The sequence below is a fragment of the Peromyscus maniculatus genome, chromosome 5 (genome assembly GCF_049852395.1).
Source record: "Peromyscus maniculatus bairdii isolate BWxNUB_F1_BW_parent chromosome 5, HU_Pman_BW_mat_3.1, whole genome shotgun sequence".
Taxonomy (NCBI): Eukaryota; Metazoa; Chordata; class Mammalia; order Rodentia; family Cricetidae; genus Peromyscus; species Peromyscus maniculatus.
The window spans coordinates 77,122,724-77,149,528 of NC_134856.1; the positions used below are offsets into that span (position 1 = coordinate 77,122,724).

Genomic DNA, 26,805 nt, shown 5'->3' on the forward strand with positions numbered 1-26,805 from the left:
AGGAAGCACTGCCTCATACAAAATAAAGCCCACTGTACCAAATGGCAGTTTTCAATCACTGTGCACAGCCTGTACTCACTTTCCGGCAGCCTCTTTCTGCCTCTGCTGGTGCTGGAGCATGGGCTTGGGATGCCATCTTACAGATGTAACCAAGTGGTTGCTCACAGGCTCTGTCTGCCCAGTATGCATCCTACAGAACAAAAAGAAAAACAAATGGTTGTCTTTTTCGGGACCTTGCTACATTTGTTTCTTTCTGGTACTGAATCCAGTCCACATGCACACTGGCTAGGGGAAGCTACTAGCATCTACACACAAATGCCAAATTCATGACTTACATGTAAGCAGCATGTTTGGCTCTAACTACACAGATGCAAAGAGATTTAGTTTTGATATGATTCTTCATCTTGAATACTTAAATCCATTAAGTCAGTATTAGTTATCAGTTAATGCTACCTTTTAGCCCAGTGATTCTCAACCTTTCTAATGCTGCAACCTTTAAATACAGGTCCTCGTGCTGTGGTGACCCCAACCATAAAATTATTTTCATTGCTACTTCGTAGCTATAATTTTGCTGAAGGAGGGAGCTGAAGAAAAATTTTAAATACTTTCAGGTCCTTAAAGCATGATGCTCACCGATGGTTTGTATGTAGCCTCCTCATTGGTCTTCAGGTTAACCCAGTACATGCAACCCATGCAAGAAAACACCTTGCCCTGACAAACCAAACTACAAGCAAACATGAAATTACAGCAGTTCTTCCTTCCTTCTCCCTGGTTGATGAGGGTCCTTGGAGATCAAACTTCCACCTTGTTTAAGAGTCTACCTTTCCTACTTCCTTAGACACATCAAGTTAAGATCTCCTTGTTTCCCTTATTGACAAATATTTTGAGGATTTTTATATATTGTACTTCTTTAATTCCTCATCTCTAATTCGCTACAATCGAGTTTCCAACCCTACAGCCAGAGCAACATTTATAAACTGCAGATTCTTCTTCTGCTCTTAAGATAATATCACTCTTATTTCTTGAGCTTCAAGGCTTCCTCTCCTACCCACCATCTATCTCTAACTCCAGAATGTTACTCTCTGGCTTCTTCCATCTGCTCTGAGTGAATCATAACTATTCTGTTCTCAGGATTCCAACTAATTATAATATTTTTAAATAATAAAAATAGGTAATATTTATTAACGACACATTTGGGCCAGGAACTGTGCATAATATATGTATAAACCTTTTTCATCATCATTTCCACTTGTGGGATGCATACAATTATTATCCTCTATGCAAATGAGGAAGGGAGTTATACAGAAAGGCCCATAGCTATCATCTATTAACAGAAGAAAATATATTCATTGATTACTGCAATCACATTTAAAACACAGAATGAATCATTTAATACAAAGCCTACACATAATCTGAAAAATCAAATGTGGCTCCTCAGCTACAGATTTTAGGGTGAGACTCAAGATAGGATCAACTAGGTCTACATTTTCTACTCAGAGCAACCAGTTGAAGGAGTAAGCAAAGCTCTGAATTGTTGGATCAAATCGTATACACACATATAAATGTATACATATATACCATGTTCTAAATAGTACTGTATACACATACACAACATGTGCACATGTATGTATATACTTCAGAATTTAGCAGAGAGTCAGTATTAGTTATCAGTTAATGCTACCTTTTAGCCCAGTGATTCTCAACCTTTCTAATGCTGCAACCTTTAAATACAGGTCCTCATGCTGTGGTGACCCCAACCATAAAATTATTTTCATTGCTACTTCGTAACTGTAATTTTGCTACAGTTATGAACTGTAATGTAAATATCTGTGTTTTCTGATGGTCTTAGGTAACCCTGTGAAAAGGTCATTTAACCCCCAAAGGAGTCCCAATCCACGTGTTCAGAAGCACTGTTATGCATCATTTATCTTATGGTCTTCTTGGCATTGCTAGACAATGGTGAGACACTCGAGAAACTGAATATGAATTGTGCAGCTTGAATCTATATCAGCAACAGAAGCAATCCCAACAGATAACAATCAAGGCAGAGAAAAGAGGCTCCCAACACCATCATCAGGCCTCAGCAGAGCACCTCACCTTGCCCTTCATCACCACGCAGTCCTCCTGCCTGTTGTTCTCATGGCTCGGCTCTCCACGAAGCCATTTGGTAAATGTCACTGGGGTCCCATCACTCCACTCAAAGAACATTTGAACCTTGATGTCGTTTAAACCAATCCACAGCTCATCATGTGGCTCTACACAGGAAGAAAAACACCCAAGGAGTTGATCACTTTCCAAGGTCAGCAGGGTATCAGAAAAGAGGGCTCTAGGCTTGTCCACTCTGCTGTGCTCCCTTGAGCTTACAGAACCATCATAACAGATAACCCTCTACATGTATATTGACTACATGTCATGAGGTCAGTTGTAGCTTTTTCAATGTTTTCTTTCCTTTGTAAATGTGACTGTATTTTTAGTTATAATAATGTATTTTATGGGAGTTGTAAAAATGAAATAAGCAACCCCAACCTTGTAAAGCTATGTTATTGTTTGGAACTACAGTATCATGTATCATGATGTATATACAGTATCATGTGTGGATATATATATATATATATATATATATATATATATGCATATCACTAAACTTGACTATCACTTCATTATTGCTAAACCTTTTGAATACTTTAGGATAAATTTTAAGTCACTCCTAGTTTATTGGATGCTACTATTAATAACATAAGTACTTCTGTTAATGTTTAATCACAGAATTTCAAGTGAAAATTACCTAGACAGTGATAGAAATTTAAACTAAGGAGATAGGGGAGGAGAAATGGCATGGTGGTTAAGAGAACTGGCTGATCTTCCAGAGGACCCAGGTTCAATTCCCAGCATCCCTCTGGGGGACGGGAGAGATGGCTCAGTGGTTAACAGCACTTGTTGCTCTCACAGGGGACCCTGGTTCAGTTCCACACACATAGTCACACACATAGTGACTCATAACTGGCTATCACCCCAGTTCTAGAGCATCTGATTTCCTTTGCTGGCCTCTGTGGGTATAAGTGGTACACAGACATACATGCAAGCAAAACACGCATACACATGAAATAAAATACTAAAGAGGTAGGCTGCCAACTGACATCTGGCACTGATTCACATAAATAAAAACATATTTGATAATTTTCACTATAAAATGTTGTACAATACTAGCAAAACTAAAAATTCAAACTAAACTCACAACAAAACAATGATCTAAAATACGATCACTTTATCTTGACGTTCTCTGAAGGGCATTATTAACTCTATGAGCAGTAACATGCCTAAGATATAAATGTCACACCAATAATGGAACAAAGTTGTAGTGATCGAAGAGATCAGGCTACAAAACAAATATTCCCAAATTTAAAAATTAGATGCAATACAATTCAATAACTGTTTAATTTGCTTAACTGGGAATAGCATTTACTGAACTCTGATTCCAATCTTTGAATGGTAAAAGACAATGACTTCAAAGGGTTATAAAGATGATGCTTGGTAGAAAATGAGGAAAACATCCTACAAGAATTTCCCTAAGTGGCGGATTTTCTTCCTCCTGAAAGTTGCCAATCAACTTTTGGAGAAGTCTTCAAATGGCCTTTTGCCAGCTCTAGCAGATGTTTCCAGCATCCTGAAGCATGGGGATGGTGCCAGGATGGGCCTCTCTTCCTTTCACTTGGGTTGGCAGTCAAGTGCTTCTGAGTAACCAACACAGGCTTCAAAAGATTTCATGTACCCTCAAGAACCTTAGGATGCAGACCAATGTAAAACTACACAATTACATGTAAGAGTGCTCTGTGTATATTTGTTTTAATTAGTTTACAAAGAATTGAGCTTTATTATGGTATTCCCATATACATTTTTCTTACTAAACTGTTTTCCTGTTAGATTGTTTACAGTTCTACTAATATTCTACAAATACACACACACACACACACACACAGAGAGAGAGAGAGAGAGAGAGAGAGAGAGAGAGAGAGAGAGAGAGAGAGAGAGAGAGATTTCAAGTTTTTAAATCAATTTTCATAAATCAGTTAAAGAAATTGTATGGACTGGTATTCATACCTTGTCTGCTCAGGCTCCAGACTGTCTACTTACTTTATTTCCACGACTAATATCTAGCATGACTAGTAAGAGCTTCTATCTAAACTAACAAAAAAAAAAACCTTTGAAAAGTTTTTATTTAGTTGCAATAATCTCAATATTCTATCACCTAACTTTTATCAAGACTATTTCATTCTGTTAAATAAGGAAATAGTGTCTGAAGTAGCATAAATGATATAGTTTAAATGCTTTGTTTTTAGTAACTTCTTTCTTTGATGTATTTATTTTCTTTTTATGTGAATGAGTTTTTGTCTGCAGGTATGTCTGTGTAGCAGGTGCATACAGTACCCACTAAGGGCAGAAAAAGGCATTAGATTCTCTGGAACTGGAATTACCACAATTAGCAGTTGTGAGCTGCTATCTGGGAACCCAGGTCCTCTGCAAGAATAGCAGCTACTTTCAACAGCTGAGTCATTTCTCTGGTCCCCGAAACTCCCTCTTTCAAGGTAAGCTCTCTAACTCGTCCATTTATCCTAGGGCTGATTTGAGATGAAACCTTGGTCATACAGCTTTCCCAGATAATGATGGCAATAAAAATACATGGCTCTGCTGTAGCTTTATCATGCCATACAGAGTAGAACTGACAGTTCTTTGCATCTTAACTAACCTGCTTCCAACACTGGTCCATTTGCAAGCTTCCCAATAGGTCATGATACACGTAAGTGACTGTTAATTAGATATTCTTGTTATGATTACAATCCCATCACTTAATCAGAGTTTCCCAGGCTAGATGAGCACAGAATAATTAAGATGTTGTTTACATGATAAAGAGGCTATTTTGTGTATGTGTATGTGTGAGTGGGGGTAATACAAGCATGCAAGTGTGTAAGCACATGAAAGTAGGAGCTAGAGGACAGACAACCTGAGGCATCCTTCCTCAGGCTCCATCAACTAACTTACCAAGTAGACTGGGCTGACTGATTGTCAGGGATTGGCATGCCTCCATCTGCCTACCACCAGGGCTACAGGAAGGCCACCACACCCTGGTTTTATTTATTTTTAGGAAACAAACAGGCACTTAAAGAATAATAATAAAACAAAAAACAAACCTGAATAGGACAAAATAAACAAGCAAACAGAAGAAAAAGAGCCAAAGAGAAGCACAAGAAGCATCAGGTTTTATGCTCATTCTGGGAGTCCTCCTCATGCTACAAACTATAGAGGTATCAACCTTGCCCTGGCGAGCCTCGGGACCACACTCAGTCAGTTCCTCAGAGACACATGGTTTCCACTGGACCTGACGCTAGGAACAATAGCATCTGCAAGCTTTTGACATCTTTTTCTGCTCCTCCTGTCTTTTTTCCTCGTGTACTTGCTAAATGCCTTTTCTTCCCCTGCACCCTGGTAACTTTTCAGGCAATAAGCGCCAGGAAGTGAGGTTCTCCACCACCGTCATCCATTTCCTCTTGGTTTTGCTGGGTGGAAATCAGGAACAGCTGCAGTTGCTCAGCACCCCACCACCACCCTGCACCAGTGAGAGATGAAAATGAGCATCATTTAATCAGCAGGGCCTGCTGAGGGCCGGGCCTTCTGTCTCTTGGCCTGCTTCTTTTCAGAAGTGTTCCCAGGTCATTTGGCTCAACTGGCATCTTATTTCTGGTTTTGTACATTCTCTATATAGCCTTAAAACTATGTGCCTAAAATTGATACGTAAATTTCTCTCAATGGTTTAGTATAGCACCTCTCATAGTCACTCACTTCTTACTCTGTGTGACACCCAAGTAAAGAAAAGAAAATCTCAAGTGTGAGATGGTTCATTTACGGACATTTCTTGTGAGCTATATATAATATTGGCCTTACAAACACACACACACACACACACACACACACACACACACACACACACACACACACAATTCCAAATTTTACACTGTGGCCAAGTTAAACACAGACATCTCCAAATCCAGATATGTGGGGAAATAATACTGAAAACTACCCATACAGAGAAAATGTTAAATTTCTTAATGATATACTTATTTACTGTATAATCTTTGTTGGCAGAAGTATCATTTACTTACATTTACATTGTCAATCAACTATCAATTTAAATTAATTAGACTGAACATTTATGATTATATTTGCTAGAGATGGGTGGCAAGGAGGCAGCCACAATGAGCTTAGTGTCAAGAGGAAGTTTCTCACCGTATCCTAGCTGGGAGAAGATGAAGTCAAACTCCTCGATGCTGTGGATACTTGCCAGGTCACCTCCTTCCTTGCGACAGGCTTGCAAGGCGTATCTCTGGATCTTCTTCTCTTCCCTATAGATCTTGTAGCAGTAGCCTGCATAAGGCCACCACTGACTAGGGCAGCCAGTGGGTACGTCACTTGCTAGAAAGGAAAAAGAAGTTTAGAAAGCATATGAGAGAAGTTTATTTAAATTTGCAACAATGTTTTCAAGTACTCTGTATGTAAAATATTTTTATTATATATCTATATACTACTTTACAATTGTAAACATAAAGATAACATTCTTCATTTTATGGCATACACCTTCACAAAAAAAATATATGGGAAAGGGATATTCTATTTTGCTTATTTTGTTTTAAAACAGGTGATTTGGGGAAAAAAATCTTTTACTTTAAAATGAAGTCTGATACCTTAGACCATTCGGCCACCCTGGAAGCTATTGAAGAGAGTTCTTAAAAATTGTGATAAAGATGCTAAGATGTGGCTCTTCCAGCTGCGGCTCCGGGTGGTGGATGGGGTGTGGGGAAGGGCTCAATTATCTTTAAGGGACTGGCAACTGGGAGTTTGACCGTGTTCCAATGAGTATATGGACAACACAAATGGGACTGGGTGTATTTTCTTTCTTTTCCTGAGGAGGGCATAAGGATGGGAGGGTGGACCTGGGAAGAATGAGAAGCAAATGTGATTGGGGTAGATGGTATGAAATTCTCAAATAATCAATAAAAATATTATGTTGAAAAAAAATAAAATGAAGCCAAGGGCTGAAGAAATAAGCACAATGTTACTGCATGTGTGAGACCCTGGGTTCAAATGCCAGGGCCTAAATAAATAAAATGAAGACAAATAAGAATACTATTTTTAGAATGTGTTCTTACAACAAGACTATACAACAGATCATCTAATTTTATCTGTCCTTATCACCATCAAACCTTAACTAAACATCTGTGATACATTAACTGTGGGAAGCCTGGAGAGTGATCGAACCTCTGCAACATTGCAATATATTTTGTTCCCATGGACACTAAGGAGACTGTCATTCATTAGAGAAAGAGCAATACTCCTAAAGCAGGTAAAAGAAGTATTGAAGTAGGGAGGAAGAGGGGTATGGACGTGAGAGTCACAAGCCTGCCACTTGTGCCTTTAAATTGATCCAACACCATTTATTCACTCCCAAAAGATGCCGCCTGTTATAGTGGCCATGACAGCAAGTTAGGCTTAGAAACTTTTGGGGAGAAACCTGAATTTGCCACAAAGAGGTTGTAAGGAAGTCACAGCATATGAATCAAAGTAGCCACGTAGATTTTTTTTTTTAAGCAGAAACCATATTAATGCTAAATTACCCATCCTCACTGTGTTCTGAACTAGGAAAGAACAGAGACTGCACTTAATAGACAATAAGCCACATGAAATCTTTATTATTTAAGTATATCAGTGTTAAACATCTCATTGTTGTTATGAGAAGCTGTGGTCAAATGTTGTAACCTTAATTACATGTTGCAAAAACTTTAATAGTAATGAGCCATGGAGGAGCTATACTGAAGATGTCTGAAGGCAAAGACACTCTCTATTTCCAAGGATGCCCTTGAACACAGTAAGTGCAATGAATGTTGGTTGGAAAAGAAAAATGATACTTGATTTGACATATAGCAGCTTCCTTTTGCTGTTTTACAGATCCCATCTTACACAATCTTGACGTTGGGTTGGTTTATATATTTAAGCTAGATATTAAGTGATCTCAAATGTGCTGCTCACTAAATGCCTAAATGCCTAGGACAAGTTCCTTTCTTTGGCACCTGCTGATTTAGGTGGGGGCGGGGAGTATGAAACAGGGTCTGGCAGTAACCAAGGATGGCCTTGAACTCGCTTTTCCCTGCTTCATCCTCTCAGCTGCTGAGATGACAGGTAGACACTCTCAATGTCTTTTGTCATTCTTTGAATCAATGAGTCCCATTTGTCCTTAAGAGCAGAGAGTGTCTGAAGCCTCTGTGTGCATGGGTGAAACTCAAGCAAGTTCTAATTGACAACGCCCTAAGTGGTACTGTTGTAAAACAAAAATTTGTATTTAAAAACTGTCATCCCTTAGTACAATTTCAATTCTGGATACTTTCAGGGATTGCCAAAAATTTAAAAAAAAAAAAAATGGAAAGGTTAGTGAGATTTGGAGCCCTCTGGTGGGATGCTTTCATTTTTCTCTCTGGGCAAATGACAGGCAGTGCTGAAAGCTTCAAAAGCTGAACAGATGAGCCTGAAAAGCACTTTAGAATGTGTTTACTGTGGCTCAAGCTCGGTGGTAGCATCCTCTCTATCATGCATGAGGTTCTGTGTTCAACGCCCAGCAGAACAAAGCTCACAAAAAGTCTGAAAACAGGAAATAACCAGCCCAAGTGAAATAAAGGGGAGTCCCTTGGAACCACCACAAAGGACCCCTGTTCTTCAGGAGGACCAGCACTGCCCACAGCGTAGCTGCCGAGGTAAGCCACATGCCTCGTTTTAGATTTGCGGTTAGCCATAGTTGATAAAAGAAAAGTGAAATGTCAGTGTCAATAATATAATTTCAGCCGATATATCCAAGATATTATCATTCTGATACATGACCAACTAAAATGAGATTGTCCATTTACTCCGTGCTAAGTTTTGGAAGTGCAATGTGTGTTTTTTATACCTGCAGCATATCGCAGTCACACTAACACATTTCATTTCAACAAAGACCCAATGGTTAGTAGCTACAAAGGTACACAGGATGGCTCTGAAGATGTGGGAACTGTGAACACACAGGAGTATGGCAAGGATTAAAGGGTGCCAGGCTGGATTCTTGTCAAGAGGGGTCACCAGTCAGGAATGCTACAATTTACTCAGGTGTAGAGTGGGGTGGGGTAGGGGAGGGGGTATTAGTTTTTCCAGACAGTGTTCCTCTGTGTAGCTCTGCTGTCCTGGAACTCACTCTGTAACCCAGACTGTCCTTGAACTCAGAGACCCACCTACCTCTGCCTCCTGAGTGCTGGGACTAAAGATGTGGGCCATTACATCTGGAAAATGCTACACATTTAAATCTCTGCTTATAGGGTCATAGGTATACAGTAGAACAGTCCCGACAGCATGAAGATGTAAGGTATAGATGAACAAATGAATCAGGGGAAGTAGAGAATTTAGTAATGCAAGCTTGATGGTATGATTGAGATTTTGCAGGAAGAAGAGTTACCCACATTCATACTTTACAAAGGAGGAACTTAAAACTGGTGGATTAAGCAAGAAAGCCAAATTATAGAATTCTGCCTCCCATTCCAGAGAAACTTAAATATAACTTTTCTCTACTTCCCCAAAGTGGCAACTGCAAGTCTCTGAAGAACTATAGGAACTCTCCCAAGAAAGATTTAGCCATCCCTTCTGCAATAGCAGTAGAAGAGACAAGTCGAAAGCACAGTTGACGTATCCACAGGTTTGTCCACAGTCACTCTAGAAAGTCTGCAAAGTGGAACTGAGACCATGAAGCAGGGGCTTCCACCCATATCCATCAGAGGTTATAAACCAGAGCCTACCACCATATCCATCAGGGATTATGAAGCAGGGACCCCATCTACATGCATCAGCAATCATGAACCAGGGCCCCCTCACCATATCCATCAGCGAGCTTGTCTGTATCTCTACCTGCTAAAACTGTAAGTACACCTACTCTCAGATGTATCAATTCTACTTCCAGGAATACAGAGTCTGCAAAATGGCATACATATAAAGTTATTCAACTTCACAAAAGATTAGAAGCAAACTAACAATCAAGCCTGGGGGGTGATAGCTCAGCTGGGAAAGTGCTGTCTTTTTAAGCACACGTACTTGAGTTTGAGCTCCAAAACGCATGCTGAAATATAATATATGTACTTGTAATCCCAGCCATGGGGAGGTGGAGATGGGAAGATCCCTGGGACTTATGAGACAGTCAGCCTAGCCCACTTGGTGAGTTCTGGGCCGATCAGAGACCCTGTTGCAAACAAAGTGGACAGAACAACTGGGAGCTGTACTTGAACCTCAAACACATGCACACAAAGTAAATAAACAAAATCTACTAACATAGGACTGATCTTTCCATGCAATGCCCGTTATCCAGCCCACACACACACACACACCCCACACACAATGTATGGAGAATCAATTTACATACAAAGTAGAAGGACAAACAAAACTGTTGACTAACAAAACCTAAGGAGGACAATGACATAAAAAAAGATGCTGAGATTTGTACAAAACAGAAAAGTAAGCCACTGTAAATGCATTTGCCTATCCACCACAGAAGAACCAACCAAGGAAATACATACTTGGAAGCAGGGATCTTCCAGAAAACAGGCCTGGGTGGCAGAAATAAAGCAGTAGCAAGGGGATATCACTGTTGATCATTTAGTGCTTTTGAATTTTTTTCTTTCTTTGGTTTTTTTTTTTTTTTTGCCAGGAATCACGCTATATGCTTTTGAATTTCTAACCATGTCAATCATGTTTACAAAAAAATGAAATTGCTTCCAAGAGTCAAAGGATAAAAAGTCAAAAGTGGGTTGTTTTAGTTATTTTTGTTGTCATGAGATATCATGACCAAGGCAACTTAGCAAAGAAAGCATCTATTTGGGGCTTATGATTTCAGATGATTAGAGTCTATGACAAATGTGGGACCATGGCAGCAGGAAGGCAGGCATGGGGTGGGAGCTGAGAGCTCACATCTTGAGACACAGCCATTAAACAAAGAGAGACCCAGTCAGGTGTGGCGGCGCATGCCTTTAATCCCAGCACTCGGGAGGCAGAGGCAGACAGATCTCTGTGAGTTGGAGGTCAGCCTGGTCTACAGAGTGAATTCTAGGACAGCCAGAGCTGTTATACAGAGAAACCCTGTTTTAGGGTGGACAAAAAGATAGAGAGACCCTGGGAATGGCACCAGTCTATTGAAATCCAAAGCCTACCCCCAGTGGTACTGCTTCCAACAAGGCCACATCTCCTAACCCTTCCCAAACGGTTCCACCAACTGTAGGGTCTGAGTATTCAAAAATTTGAGCCTACGGAGCCATTCTTATTCAAATCACCACATGGACCATCAAGTTTCCCAAGCAGAAAAATAAATAAATAGATAGATGATAGAGAGATAGAGGGACAGACAAACTCATGTAAAGCATGAGTCATCTTCCCAATGGCTGTAGTGATGAAATGAAGGTGGTCATTCAATACGTTGAAAGGACAATCCATTACTGCCTTAGCAGATGAATTCTTCTACAGAATTATAAAACCACTCATTATTTAGTGTTCTATTGGAGCCTAGCCTGTATACATGATTAGGTACTATGTTTGTTTTTGGAATCATTTATTCCATTGTGTAAAGATTTCAATGTAAGATGCTACATTTAACCCAACCTTATCTGTGAGGACAGAATAAAATCATCCTCTCCAGATATCTATTTCTTAGTTTTAATTCCAATTTTGTCAGGTGTACAGGAGGTATATAGCCTATGAATTTCTCTTTCCTCTTTTATAACATGGGAAAAGAATACCTATTTTATAGAGCTAGAAAGATAAAAATTCTTATTTATATCAGAAGTGTCGTACAATGTTCAAATACTTCTTTATGTTCAGGAAACACTGGCAGACAGTAGCACCCACCAAGGAAAAGGACTTTAAAAGACATGTGATTATATTTACCTATAAACACCAACAAACTCTCTAGAACTATTTTAATTGAGTTATAGTTTCATTTATCTTTAAGTTCTAATATTTTTATACATCCTGATCAAAGAGATCCACTTACCTGAGGGAATAATAAATGGATTCAAAGTGTTGTTGCCCTTTTTACAAATGTAGCCCAGCTTCTGAACACATTCCAGATTCTCCCACTTTGCATTTTTTCCAGGGTTTAGTGACACGCAGCTCTTTCCAGGTTCAGATGATGGACTTCCTTCAAGCAAATTACAAAGTTAAAGTGGGACTACTGGAGTTCTCATAAGTGGATGGCTTCCACCTCCCCAACCACCACACCTTACATCGTCATCCTTGGGATTTAATGGATCCCCATCTACACATTCACATACGGATATTTATTGAGTGCAGAGCAAAAGGCATGGTGGGTATCTATTTGGTTTCTTATTGCTGGATTATTCCAAGGCTTAAGATGCTGATTACACTAGTAGAGTGCTTGAAATAACCAACCCCAACAATGGGTAATATTAGACCTTAAACTTTAAACAGCTTTGATGATGATGATGATATCCTGTGTCACAGAGAAGGACTGAATGTGAAGAATGTACGCTGCTCCGAGTTGGCCATATTAACTGAAGAAATAGGTCAAATGACCTCTGTTAATCTTCCCCAGTTAGAGACCAAAGTGAAAGGTAATGGGAGGGACAAACACAAGGGAAGAGCGATCTGGAGGCCAATGTGCCACATTCCCAGAGGCAAGATTCTTGGTGCATTTAGTTGAGCTCATTAAAGAAAAACTTTTGGCGCTATCTTCTCACCCATTTCATACAGGAATCCAGTTAAAGAACCAGAGTAGGTTGACATCTACTGCAAAGAACAGATGCATCCACCGCTATGTCCTCTGATGTATAATTTATTGACTGAAAAGGATACATGCATCCACCTCTACATCCTCTGATGTATAATTTATCTATACTGCAAGGGATATGGGCATCCACCTCTACTTCTTCTGATGTATAATTTATCTATACTACAAGGGATATGGGCATCCACCTCTACTTCCTCTGATAGAACATTTATCTACTGCAAGGGATATGTGCATTCACCTCTACATTCTCTAATAGAACATTTATCTGCTGCAAGGGATACATGCATCCATCCCTACATCCTCTTGTATCATTTTGATCCCAGTGCTCCAAAAAGTAATTTCATCTCATTCCTGAAGTTTGACAAATGAGCTACACACATTCTGTTAAAACCTTTATTTTGTGACCTTTGACAAATGTTTATCATACATCTGAATTTCACTCTCCCAAGAAGGAAATCATGTCACCTGCCCTTAGAAGTCTTTAACAGACACATTTTGCAGGTTGTGTAAATACTACATAAAAGAAAATATCATTAGTATAAGTATAAAGAATTTGTTTTTAAATCTGTTGCTAACATGACCAAGATAACAGGATAGTGAAGCTCACAGATTAGATGTTAGTACTAGAAAAAAATGCTTCCAAGAGACAATAGCACATTTGATAGATACTAGTCTTAGCTAATCTGCTCATTAGTAAATCACATTATATACTCATTTATTAATGCAATACCGCTGCCAACCTTGGGACAATTGTTAGTGGTCTTTACTGATCTTTGACTATTACATACTTGAATTTATATTTATTCATCATTCACATAAAATATTCTTAATTGAAATGCAAACATAGCTTAGCAGATGCATTAGTTAGTAAGACTTTAACTGAAACACTTGACTGGGTAATTTGTACATAAATAATTTAAATTGTTGCACAATGTTTCTAGTTTTAATTTCAAGAAACTCTCATATTATTTAAGAAGGTAATTTAGTGTTGAATCTGTTTCCCAGGAATAAGAAAACATTTTTCCTTTCCTACTATGCCTTCACCTAAGTTAACCCTCAAATTCTCTCAGTGAGATATAAGATAACAAGGGATTGGATATTAAACTCTTTGTACAGAACTGAATAATAGAGAAAATGGCCTGCCTTATGTTGTGCAGGACTTTACCCTCTAAAGAGAGAATGAATTGTAGTCGTCTAACAAATAATTGGCATTGTCTAAAGCTTCTGAGCCCAGCTGTGATTCTCCAACTTCACTTAAGCTCAAGAACAGCAGATAGATGATATCTTCATTTATGAAAATAAAACAGATTATTATTTCAAGACTCAAGTCATGGGGCTAGGGATAGCTCAGAAGTAGATTAATCAGTCATGATTTCTAGTATGAAAAAAAAAAGCCTCAAAAATAGCCTTGTGGTCATCAGGCAGTGAAAGAATACATTAAGAGTAAAATTTCAAAGTAAAATATAATCAATACATACATACATACTATTTTTTGCAGCACTGATAATTGGATCCAGAGCTTCGTGCATGCCACGTGAGTGCTGTCCCTGAAGCCTATTTAATTTAAGTCCATATGTAGTCCTATAGACTCTAAAATTCCCTCTCATGTTTAAGTACTTTTAAAAACACTATTTTTTCAAAGTTTTTTTCTTTTTAAAAAGTAAGTCAAGATATGAAGCAGAAAGTTTAACATTTTTAAGCCTAATGCTTTAAAAGGGCATTTAGTGGCAAAAAAAAATTGTGAAGTTAGGCATGGCGGTGCACACACGTGTGGTCAGTTCTAACACTCAGGAGGCAGAAACACAGGATCAATTGTTTGAGATAACCTGGGCTATAAAGCAAAAGCAGGTTGGGAGTAAGGTTGTGAGGAGAAGAGGGGGGAAAGGGAGAAGGAAAGGGGAAACCTCAGCTGTTCAAACACTATCTCAATAGTGTCTGCAGCAAAGCTGATAAACACATGACTAATGTGTTCCTCCTCTCCTTTCCTGCTCCATGGCAGACATCACTAATCATTAACTGCACTCTTCTACAATAAGTCAGGCTTGGTAGTGTGCTGGAGTTAGAAAGGCTGGACTCATACTTAACACACCTCAAGTAGCTACTACCCAACAGACAAAAACATTCAGAACTGACTTTTATGTTTCTCTGAAGAATCGCTTCATATGTACAACTTACATTCAATAATCGTCTCCTTTTGTGTTCTGTCAACTTGTATGTTATGACAACATGGAAGTAATCCACTCACTCTACTTTCTAACTTCCAGATAATCAGAAAGCTGCTGGAGTATCTACTGACTCTCATTTTTACAACTGTGTGTTGTTAAGAAAAGCACTAGTAAATGTTCATGCTAGTGTGGAACTTTATAATCTGTGGCTGAGATAGCATTTTTAATTCAAGGCTATTCTATTTTAAATAGCAAAAAGAGTATCTTTAAGATCTACTTATATGGTAATAGTAGAAATATCTCATGACCCAAGATAATGAGAAATTCACTAACCCAAAATATTCAGTTCTCTTAAATCCATAATGTGTATTTGTAAATATTAGTAGACACAAACATATATGTATATCCAGACCTCATGTCACTGAACTGAAATCCCAGATACTCAGGAGGCTGAGGAAGAAGGATCCCAAGTTCAAGGTCTTTCTGGGGTAGAGTAAATTCGAGACCAGTCTGTGTAATGCAGTGAGTCTGTCTCAAAATTAAAAGTATATAGAAGGCTGAGGACATAGCTCAGTGCTTATCTAATGTGCACAAGGTCCTAGGTTCCAGCCTTAGTATCCACCCAAGTGTGTAAGATCATTGCTATCTGCATAGCATTGTATATATTAGAAATATATATGTATCTTATATATAAGCACTCTCTTACTGAATTTTAAAAATTCAGGTAGGACAAGAGAGTCACAAAACCCAAAGAAGACAATGGTCATACAATAAGCTGAAAGCACTTAGTCATACTTAATAATAGTCATGTGATTTCAAGGACAATGACCAAGTTAATATAACACAAAATATATATTAGTAGTAATAATTCTATTATCTTTAACCATACTTAAGAATAGCTACAAAACATCCTTTTGAATGTAAGAACTTAACAAATCAAAGCTATTTGGAAAGTGCAGGTAACAAACAGAAACACATATTGACTGTTTCGATTATCCTGGGAAACAAGTCCTTACCCCAGGAAGCCAGCCCTGTGTAAACACATATCTTTAGAATATTCAAATCCAGGCTGCCAATTTCAACGCATGGTGAGAAATAGGCTATGTTCCATTAAGTCTCTTTGAAAGATATGTGTAAGGAGAGGAAGGTCTTTATATCCCAATGAAATATTCAACTAGTAATACTCAGGCAGGTTTAACCTTACCTGGTAGCCAGTTCAGATATCGGAATGGGCTGCCTCCGCTCCACTGCCAACCACTGTGGAAACTCAAGCTGTTGAGTCCAATCCAGAGTCCTGAGCTCAAGGAACTAGTCAATCCTACATGAAAAAAAGGCACAAACACAAAACAGGTATTCAGAAATGACAGTGATATTAAATATGTTAATCCAAAATGTGAGATCAGGTGATGGAATAATGGCTCAGTGGGTAAGAACACATACAGTTCTTTCAGAGGATCCTCGTTAGTTTCCCATCACTCATGTTGGGTGGCTCACAACCATTTGTAACTGCAGCTCCAGAGGATCCAATATCCAATGCCTCTGGCCTCCAAGTGCACTTGCATGTGTGTGTGTGTGTGTGTGTGTGTGTATGTGTGTGTGTGTGTGTGTGTGTGTGTGTGTGTGTGTGCACAATAGATAATGATAATATCTGTTTTTTAAATGTGAGGGGTGTAGTGATTAACACAGCTAATTCTTTTTCTAATAATCTAAAACAAGTAGAACCATGACCTTCACTTATGAAATAATGACTTTCTTATGTCCTTTGAAAGTAAAAGTAAGATTTATTTTATAAAAAAAAGCACAGCTTCTCTATGACAGAAAATTTTTATTAGGCATTTTTACCCACATTATCATAACTCATTACCTCAACTTTGTATTTCAGAACGTATTTTGAGAATTTTATGATGTTTAAAATCAGTTTAGCTACTTTAGAAATGGTTATTAAACTGAAAACGATGTTCATGCCAACACGAGCAATGTTTTATTTAAACAGATAATAAATAATAATTACAGTGGTTTAGTATACTGATGCCTAATATGGAAATAAAAATAGAAATGCACATGCACTACGTAACACGAATATTTCAACCTCTTACTGTAGGAATTTTCTAATCTCTCCAAATTGGTTGTTAATGGGAAACAATTTTTAATTCTATGCTTTTGAATTATTTTTTAAAACACTCAAATCTGTATACATGTTAGAAAATAAATTTGCCAGTTTATGCTCACTGGTTAAAAATGGTGGAATATTTTCCTCAGTAATACCTTTTAGTGGTGAGAGTCAGCAGTTAAACACTTACAATAATTAGAGCCTCATACTTGCCCATTTGTTTCCAAGGCTAAAAGCAACACAGAAGAGGAGGCAGAAAGGATGTAAGAGCCAGAGGATGGGGTGATGTTTGACAGGAAGAAGTCTTCTGGACATAGCACAGCCACTGCACTTACAAGCTCACCAGGAAGACCGGGCTGATCTCAGAATCACAGAGATCTGCCTGCCTCTACTTGCCAAGCACTGGGATGAAAGATGTGTGTCACCTTGCCTAGCTCGTACTATGACTTTTTAGTATGAACTAATCTGAGAAAAATGAAAAGAAATTAAATACTGATATGTAAATTTCAATGACAGCTAATTCAAATTCACTTATTTTCTTAATGTGTACAGGTAGTTGGCCTACATGATGTCTGTGCACATATATGTGCCTGGTGTCCAGGGAGGCCAGAGGAAGGTCATTGGATCCCCTGAAACTGGAGATTTGGTTGTGAACCACTGTGTGGTTTCTGGGAATTGAACCTATATCCTATCCTCTGGAAATGCAGCCAGGATCTTAACTGCTGAGACATCACTCCAGCCTTCATTTATTCTTTATCAGGAATTCTAGAAGAAAAAGGTTGAAGAGCTAGTGTAGCTTTCTGAGGGACCTTATATTTGGGAAAGTATCTAGTCCAGTTCCTTTATGGAACAGCCAGGACAATCTACTGTGCACCCTAATAAATTTGCCTGAAGATCAGAGGACAGAGCAAGCCACTAGATTAAACATAGGGGCCAGGCAATGGTGGCACACACCTTTAATCCTAGCACTTGGGGGGGAGAGATCTGTCTGGATCTCTGTAAGTTCAAAGTCACCCTGGACTACATAAGATTGACTCAGTCTAGGAGAGAAACAGAGCCAGGCCATGGTGGCACACACCTTTAATCCCAATACTTGGGAGTCACATGCCTTTAATCCCAGCACCAGGAAAGTTGAGACAGGAAATGATATGGGTGGGCAGAGAAAGGTATATAAGGTGTGAGGAGACAGAATTGAAGTCTTTGTGCTGAGGAAAGCTTTTCAGGCTGAGGAGTCCTAGAGGTAAGAGGTGGCTTGTTCATTTGTCTCTCTGATCTTTCAGCAATATTTCACCCCAATATCGGGCTTTTTATGAAAAGACCACTTAGCAATTCATGTTACAACAATCAAAGATGGACAGGCTGAACACCTTGCTGAGAGTTACATGGTAGTATGGGTCAGAACCAGAACCCAAGTTCAGTTGAGTATTTCCAATGGATTTAGTTCCTTTAAATTTAAATTTTCAGGGGCTAGAGAGGTAGCACAGTGATTAACAACACTTAGTTGCTCTTTCAGAAGACCAAGGTTCAGTTCCCAGTACCCACATGACAGCTCACAACCATCTGTAACTCCATTTCCAGGGGATCTGATGCCCTCTTCTGACCTCCATAGGCATTAGACACATGTGGTGCACATACACACATAAAGGCAAAATTCTTATACACATAAGGTAAAATTAATAAATCTAAAACCAAAAATACTCAGTTAAATTTCCCTGTAAGTAATTCCAAGTGCCAGCAAGGTACCTTTACATGAGGCACAGTGACCTAAGCAGGTACTTCTGATCCATGACCTCTGTTCCTGGCACTTTGTGCATACTGCTTCTTGTTATGTGACATCAACCAAAGACTCAGTGCTAGGTTTTCAGGGTTAGACTTAACTCTAAATTATAACATTATTTCTTATAAAAACTTGCTAGAAAACAATGTCATCAAGATGGGAGGGCTTCACTTAGTTGTAGATCTGTGTGATAATTATCATTATTCATTAGAATAGATAGTGGATTTGTGTAATGTCAATTTTATAGTTTTCTGTGCCATCATTAGCTCCTTTTACTTTATGTTTCTATATATTATTGAAATTATTTTGAGTAATGTATCATCCCTTTAGGATGAAGAAACAAGCTAAAAATTGTTGCCTCACCCTTCATGCAAGAGAAAACATGTCTCTAGACTGTGCTAAGAAACATTTGGGGATCAATAGTGTATTGATATTATCCTTTATATTAAGACAGTTACTGCTGAATGTTATATTTTTTCACAAATTCTAACATAAATAAGGTTATACTAATTTGAATAATAATCACTCCTATGTTTCCAGAGGGGTATAGGGAAATGTTCTATTAAAGTAGCATTTCAAGTTAAGCATGATAGTGCAAGTCTATAATCCCAGCACTCAGCATGTTGAACCAAGAAGTATCAAGAGTTAGAGGCTTAAGGTGAGTCCCAACTAGTAGCATTTCAAAATGATAAATATAGCTTACAAAAAGTAAGTGCTCTAAAATAATTAAAAGTATTATCAACTAAAAAGTTAAGAGCTAAGCATGATAGTACATGCCTATAATTCCAGCACTCTAGAAGCAGAAGCAGGAGGATTGCTCTGTGTTTGGGATCAGCTTGAGCTATATAGTAAGTACCAGGCCAGCCAGGACTACATAACAAGATTCTGTCAATAATAATAATAATAATAATAATAATAATAATGTGGTTTTTCAAAACTATGAGAAACTCACTGATTGGTGAAGAATTAAAGTGTGTTTTGTATAAGGTTCGAGTTAAATTACCAGGTCTGGCATGATGAGAAATGACTCGGGTGTTTAAGGAAACCACCTCTGGGATCCCTAAACCCCATACCCTGTACTCCATAACCCATACCCCATACCCCATCAACTCTATGGGGCTTCTGAGCTCGAGAATTAAATCGATACTTTTAAAGCTGGACCTACAAGATAGCCATGGGTCCAGTAAGTACATGTGATGGCTATCATTTCCATGACTGTTAGCAGCTACACGTTGAATTTAGATTAGTGATAGTGTGATCTGGGACAAAATTCAAGTCTTGTACTAAGTGTGTCGCTTAAAAGTCTGCCATCTGTAAGGTTCCATCCTCAGTACAGGGGGGAAGAAAGCACCCCTGAAAGCAAAAGAGCATCACCCTCTCTTGTGCATGTGTGCAATTTTATAAAGGACCAGACCAAGAATTTTTATTTTAGCTATCCAAGGCATCAGTTATCAATTCCACAGGATTTTCTTTTATTTGGGGTACATGCATTATATAATAATGCACACTTTCAAGTCTACTTTTGAACCTAGTTGTGATAGAGTCTGCCTATTATTACACTGGTACTTTAATTTTTCTTTCCACATGTATATCTCATTTGTTTTCAGGCAATACAATACCAAAGGAAATCAGTTTACACACACACACACACACACACACACACACACACACACACATGCATGCGTGCACACACACCTGGTAACAAGCCAAATTTCACTTCCTTTCAGTTCTGTAAATGATCATTGAAAATACAGTTATGGATCGTGTTCAGGGATTGAGGATTAATGGAGCATCCTGCCGTGTTTCCGGGGAGAAGATGAAGAGAAGAAGACAGAATGGCAGTGGGCCATGTGCAAACACTCATCGGGGTGAAAGCATGCCACCCTAAGGACAGCATGGAATCAGATTACAAGCTAGAAAGACCTTTACTGGCACAGGGAGATTTTGGTGAGTAAATTAAGGTTCTCCCTGGAGCTTTGGGCATGCCAGATACATCCTCATTTCATGAGTGAGACTCGGGCAGGGTAAAAGAGAAGCCAGAGATGGACTCCAATTCAGTCCTTTTCATTCACTTGAAACATGAAACAACCAACTTCAACTTTAGCCCACTGATCTGTTATCTCCTCTATAAAGTGGGATAACATTCATTTAAAAGATTGATGTGCGCTTAAATAAATTCCAGTGTCTGGCACATAGCCCCTATCCAATAGAGGACAACACACTTGTGTGTTTGGCTGTTTATGGCAGTCTCCCTATGAAGTCCACACTGGCCTCAGCTGTGGTTGCCCCACCTCTGCCTCCATCAACCACCACATGCATCTTAACAAGTCTTCAACTTTAGAGTCTTCACTGTGGAGTATGCGGTTTTTAAAATCCTGCTTACTTAAAGACTCTTCTCGCAGAATATACTTTACTTTATATCTGAGTTGTTTTCCATTTTGAGGGCATATTTCTCAAAACAGAGCATATCCCAAACGTCAGTCCACCATGCCATTCTTTCCTAGAGTCTTCCTCAGTATAAGTCCATGGATATCAAATACTGTGAATATCTTTCTTCTAGAGAAAAAGAATGTCTTTCCTCTGTTGGAGATTTTTTTTTTTTCTTGCATTTCCTGTCAGATAACCTTTCCTCATGGCATGGTATTTTTGACTTACAGAAAGGCAGGAAGTGCCCCAGCTCTCCCTAGAAAAGCTACACACATCCAGATCCTACTGGAAATACACTGACTGCAACTCTAGAAGTTAAATAAGATTCAAAGAAACATGGGAAGTAAACTCAGCTCTGAATCTCCGGGGCCTGCCTGCTGCCCTGATGAAAACACTAACAGCACCTGCTGATCAGTGTATCTATGTGAACCAGAGTCCAGGCTCAGGTCATGTAGAGTTGCTATCCCCATCTGCAAATCACCTGGGATACAGACAAAATGCAGGTTGCTGGGCGCTCTACTCATCTGGACTGGGATATAGTGGAAGACCTCCACCCCAAGTGATGATAACGATGGGTAACTAATTTCACTTTTAAGAACTCCAACACCGGGGCTGGCAAGACACCAGTTGGAAAAAGTGCTTGCCACCAAGCTTAGGAAACCTGAGTTTGATCTCTGGAATCCATACAGCAGAAGAAGAAATCCAGCTCCTATAGGCTGTTCTTTGACCTACACACACACACACACACACACACACACACACACACACACACACAGGCACACAGGCACACTAAACACATAAATATAAAAGTAAAAATGAAGAACCTATTGCCCTGTGTTCTTGCTATCAACTAATGGTTCCATTGCTCAAACTTTAGGGTAAACTTCTAAAAAAAATTACCTTTGCTTTTTTCAGTCATCATTTGTCAATCATCAAACATTGAGACATTTTTCCTTGGAAGGGTCTGTGTGACTCTCCCCGGATGGGAGGCATCCCCATCATGAGCCTCATCTCCAGCAACTTCCCTCACTAGCTCATTCTCCATACTGTTCTCCCCATTGCTTCCTATCTCTGTGCCTGGTCACTTCTTGATTTTCTTGTTTATATCTGTTTTCCCTGGGGAACTTTAAGTCCCATGTCAGATCAGCTTGAGTATCTCAGAGACCTCACAGAATGCCCACTAGAAAGTTTTCGATAGGAAGCCTGTTGGGAAAGTAAATGAATAAATGTGGAGGGGAAATCACAAGAATTTAAAGTGTTTATAAATACATTATGGGATATTTGAGAAAATAACTATTATAGAATGGCAATAAGAAGGGCTGCTGAGATAACTTCGGCTGCAATGTGCTTGCTGTGTTATTAGAACAAATTCACCAGTAACCACATAAAAAGCCAAGTGTGACTTTAGTCATATGCATATAGTCCCAGTGCTGGGGAGGCAGAGACAAGAGGATCCCTGGGACTTTCTGGACAGTCAGATTAGCCTAATCAGGGATCTCCCAGTCCCAGAGAAAGGCCTTGCCTCAAAAAACAAACAAACAAACAAATAAAAGGCAGGGTATATGGCTACTGAAGTATGTCACCCAAGGTTGATGACCTCAGTCCAGGACAGGACCCACACCCAAGAGTTACTGGCCAACACAAACCGGATGCCATGGGTTTCGTTTTTGCTTTTGTTTTTGTTTTGTTGTGGTGGTGATTTTATTTTTTTGAGTGAGAACATGAAGATGGGTAGGTAGGGAGGTAGGAGAGGATCTGGAAAGAGTTGGAGCAGGGGAATGAATATGATCAAAATATGTTGCATGAAGTTTTTAATGAAGAGATAAAAACATTATTTTTAAATGTGTAAGGTGTCTGGCTTCTGAGGTACGTCATCCAAAGTTGACCTCCAGTCTCCACAGGCACAAGTACACGTATGTACACAAACCTGTACATACACACAAAGTGTAAATAAATAAGTCATAAAAGTGCTAGTAAGATAAGAGAGATGGAGTGGATTCAATACTCACTGTGTAAAGTTTGGGAAATTCTAGGTTTAAAACAGTGGAGCAGAAAATGTGTCAGAGAGCATTATGAGACAAGCCATGCCACCCACGAGGAAGCAGAGACCTTTGCTAAAAGACAAAATGGATGAAGTGGGGATTGGTAGGTGGACAGATGGCATCCTAGAACCAGGTAAAGGTGTTTCATGATAGAATCGTAGGGGACACTAAGTGTGCTGTCAACACAACAGTCACAGGCCCAAGATCTATTATGTACCAGTAACACCAGTCGAACTAGAGGAAGTGGGCTCTGGCAATGGGGAAGCAGAGATTTTTTTTTTTAATTTCCTGATATTTGGCTCTAATATCTGCTTCCCCAAATGTGAATTTTATTGACTTTTTGCTTAGTTTTATATTTGAGGGAGGTATCTTGCAGCTCAGGCTGATCTGCAACTGGCTATGCGGTGGAGGATGACCTTGAACTTCTGGCCTTCCCACCTCAACTTCCTGCATGATGGAAATATAGGTGTGCACGGGCAGTGGTTGGAAAGAAAAGTACCCCACCCTCACCCATAGGTCTGTTTATCTGAACATTTGGTGTCCAGTTGGTGGCGCTGTTTGGGAAGATTGCGGAATCTTCAGAAGGTTGAGCTTTGCTAAAGGAAATACGTCGCTGAGGGTGAGCTCTGAGATTTTATAGACCAGCCTCACTTCCTATTCCCTCTCTTTCTCTGCTTCTCCTGCATGCATCACATGTGATCTCTCTGTTTCCTGCCTGCCAGGCCAGTTCCTGCTTCTGCTGGCCTGACTTACATGCCATGACGGACTCTATCCCTCAGGTACTGTAAGGCAAAATGAATCCTTTCTTCTGTAACTTGCTTTTGGCCAGGGTATTTTTCCCTGTGGCATAACCATGCCCATTTTATACCTTTGTTGTTGTTGTTTTTAAGAGATAACAATGAAGTTGGGTGGGTGGGGAGATGGGAGGGACTGCTTGAGATCAAACCCAGACCTTCTTACATGCTAGACAGGCTTTCTAGCAATTGAGCTACCTCTCCAGGAATTAGAGCTATGGATTAAATATATATTCTTTTCTCAAATACTAATTTCAAGACTTTATAACAGATGTTTTTAAAAGCCAAACAATACATTGCAGAAATAAAACCTGAAAATACACAGATGTGGGGGTTGGAGAGACACAATCAAAAGGGATCCAGATTTGCACAGGAATTATTGACTTGGCTCTGCTGCTGATAGTTTATTTCATGTTATCTATCATCTTGGACTCTCTGGTGCTAACAGAAAACCATTGGATCCAGGTTAGACATGGGTACCACCGCTGGAACCAAAAACTATACCACTCATTGATATTGACTCCCTTTGTTCTTTGCCCAGGTCAGTCCTCAGAACCCTTCTCAACACAGACCCCAAAGACAGACACAACTGATAGAACAAAATCCACTCCAGGAATGACAATTATTTATCATCTCTGGTACTGTTTTCTGAACATGGATTTCTCATATGATCTGTACCAGCTGCTAAAGGACCAACTTTTTTGTGACATTAATAATTCATTGTATTATCTACTCCAAAGTGGCATGATGTGGCAATCAAGCAATCTGCTTTTACTTACAATTTTGAGTTCTGTCATTACCTGTCAGGTATGTTTGCTCGTGGATCTCCGTGATGCTCAAGAGCTCGGCATTCTGCTGTTTGCAGCTCTCCCTTGCCTGATGCCAGGTTAATGCAGACCCGGAGTTTATCTGGTAAAGAATGCCGGTCAACGGGTCTTTAGTCCACAACCTCTCGCTGCCCTCAACTGAGAAAGAAGACAAGCAATTAGCTGTGCTATTCATGGGAGAGGCTTCCAGGGAAGCATTTTAAAAACCATCCAGTGCCCATCATCACATCTTCGTGGTTGCCCTTTGACTTCTCTTTAAAGCCATCTGCACTTCCGTCACTCCTGAGGTGAAGAGTAGAGGTCTCGTAGCCAACCACACCTAGAGTGTTTCATGTGCCTAAGACAAGAAAGAGACGCAACTTCTCCCTGTTTCCCTGCTGGGACATTTGGATAGGATAATGTAAGACATGAAGCAGACACAAGGCAGAAAAATCAGGACACCAGCCCAGCGGTGGATCAGTGAATCGGTAAGGGAGAGAAAGTAAGTGCCTGGTTTCTCATGGCAAATGGATCTGTTACCTAGTTTGGTCCTTTAAGAAGTTAAGGCATAAGAAGAATGTCCACAGACTCCTTTAGACAAGCTGGTTGCATCTGAGTCTGCCAGGTAGAGAGTAAAGTGACTTTCAGAACTTCGTTTTCTCATACCAGGATGCATTCAATCTAGATCTTAGCATTAGAATATGCTAATTGTTTTAACCAAGGGAAGAAACCCTTGGTTAAAAAAAAAAAGGCCACTTTAGCTTATATTGGCCCTTTACTATTATATGACTGTAAATATCTTTTATAAACTTAATGAAAGCCCAATAGTATCGATACATAAGTATTATTTATAGCCGTTTACATATAAGATGTTTGGAAGCTAGCAAATAAAATGCTTTTCTATGTTTTATGCTATGAGAATATTCCTTTCTTGTTTTTTAATAACACAAAATTCTGCTTACAACCCTGGGAAAGACAGCACAACCTTTGCATTTATTGATAAGGAAAAGGAAAGTGATTCTATAATTTTTAAAGTTTCCTAGAAAGTATTCAGCTTGCTAAATTGTCTATACCATCTCATGTCTGGCATTGTAATTCCTAACTCTAGATCTAATTGTGTTTCATGTGTTATGAAGAAGTGGCAATCAGAATGCTCCCAGTCACACATGCATAGCACACCCTGTGATCTGACACTTGTAACATGACATTTCAAAGAGGAAGGAAAAAATATATTAGAACTTGATTCAGGCAATAGCATAGAAATGTCCAAAGTTCATTGTTGTTGATGACGATGTTGTAGATGGAACCCAGGCCTCTGCTGTAGGTAAGTGGGCACTGGACTACTGAGCTACACCACAGCACTAAAATAACTAGAAAATCACTGTATGCTTACAGAAAAATAAATTTCAATTACTAGTATAAAACTTATAATGATCTGATATCTGAAAAACTTAGTGTTTGTGTAAATGTGGCTTTTCAGTGAGATTTATTTGGATTTTATTTGAAGACAAACATTTTTAAAAATACTTTATGATTATGGGTTTGCTTAGAATTGAGACAGAAGATGTTACTATTGATTTAAGGAAGATATTTCCTTATTTGGGAACAGTCAAGAGGATGTAACAACCTCAACACAAAATGAAGTAACTCTTCTCTTTATTTAAAGAAAGTTTGTCTACATTTTAAATCAAAGGGTTAAAACCTATCTCTCGATAAACACACACATCTGCTGACTGTGCAGCTCCCAGAGCTCAGCTTCCCACAGTAAACCAGGGAAGCTGGTGCTGCAAGCCAAGGCTGCAAGCTACGGACAATCGGGAGAACGGGGTCT

The 26,805-nt window shown here is 39.2% G+C and overlaps 1 protein-coding gene across 1 annotated transcript in view; it reads right to left on the minus strand.

Moving 5' to 3' along the window:
- The window catches only part of Mrc1 (mannose receptor C-type 1), a 91,609-nt gene that overhangs the window by 44,286 nt on the left and 20,518 nt on the right, over positions 1–26,805 (minus strand). The window contains exons 4-9 of the mRNA XM_006989943.4: positions 24,969–25,133; positions 16,223–16,336; positions 12,098–12,244; positions 6,280–6,465; positions 2,098–2,255; positions 80–190 (exon numbers count right to left, since the gene is read on the minus strand). Coding sequence (XP_006990005.2) covers positions 80–190; positions 2,098–2,255; positions 6,280–6,465; positions 12,098–12,244; positions 16,223–16,336; positions 24,969–25,133 — 881 coding nt within the window. The remainder of the gene's footprint in view (positions 1–79; positions 191–2,097; positions 2,256–6,279; positions 6,466–12,097; positions 12,245–16,222; positions 16,337–24,968; positions 25,134–26,805) is intronic.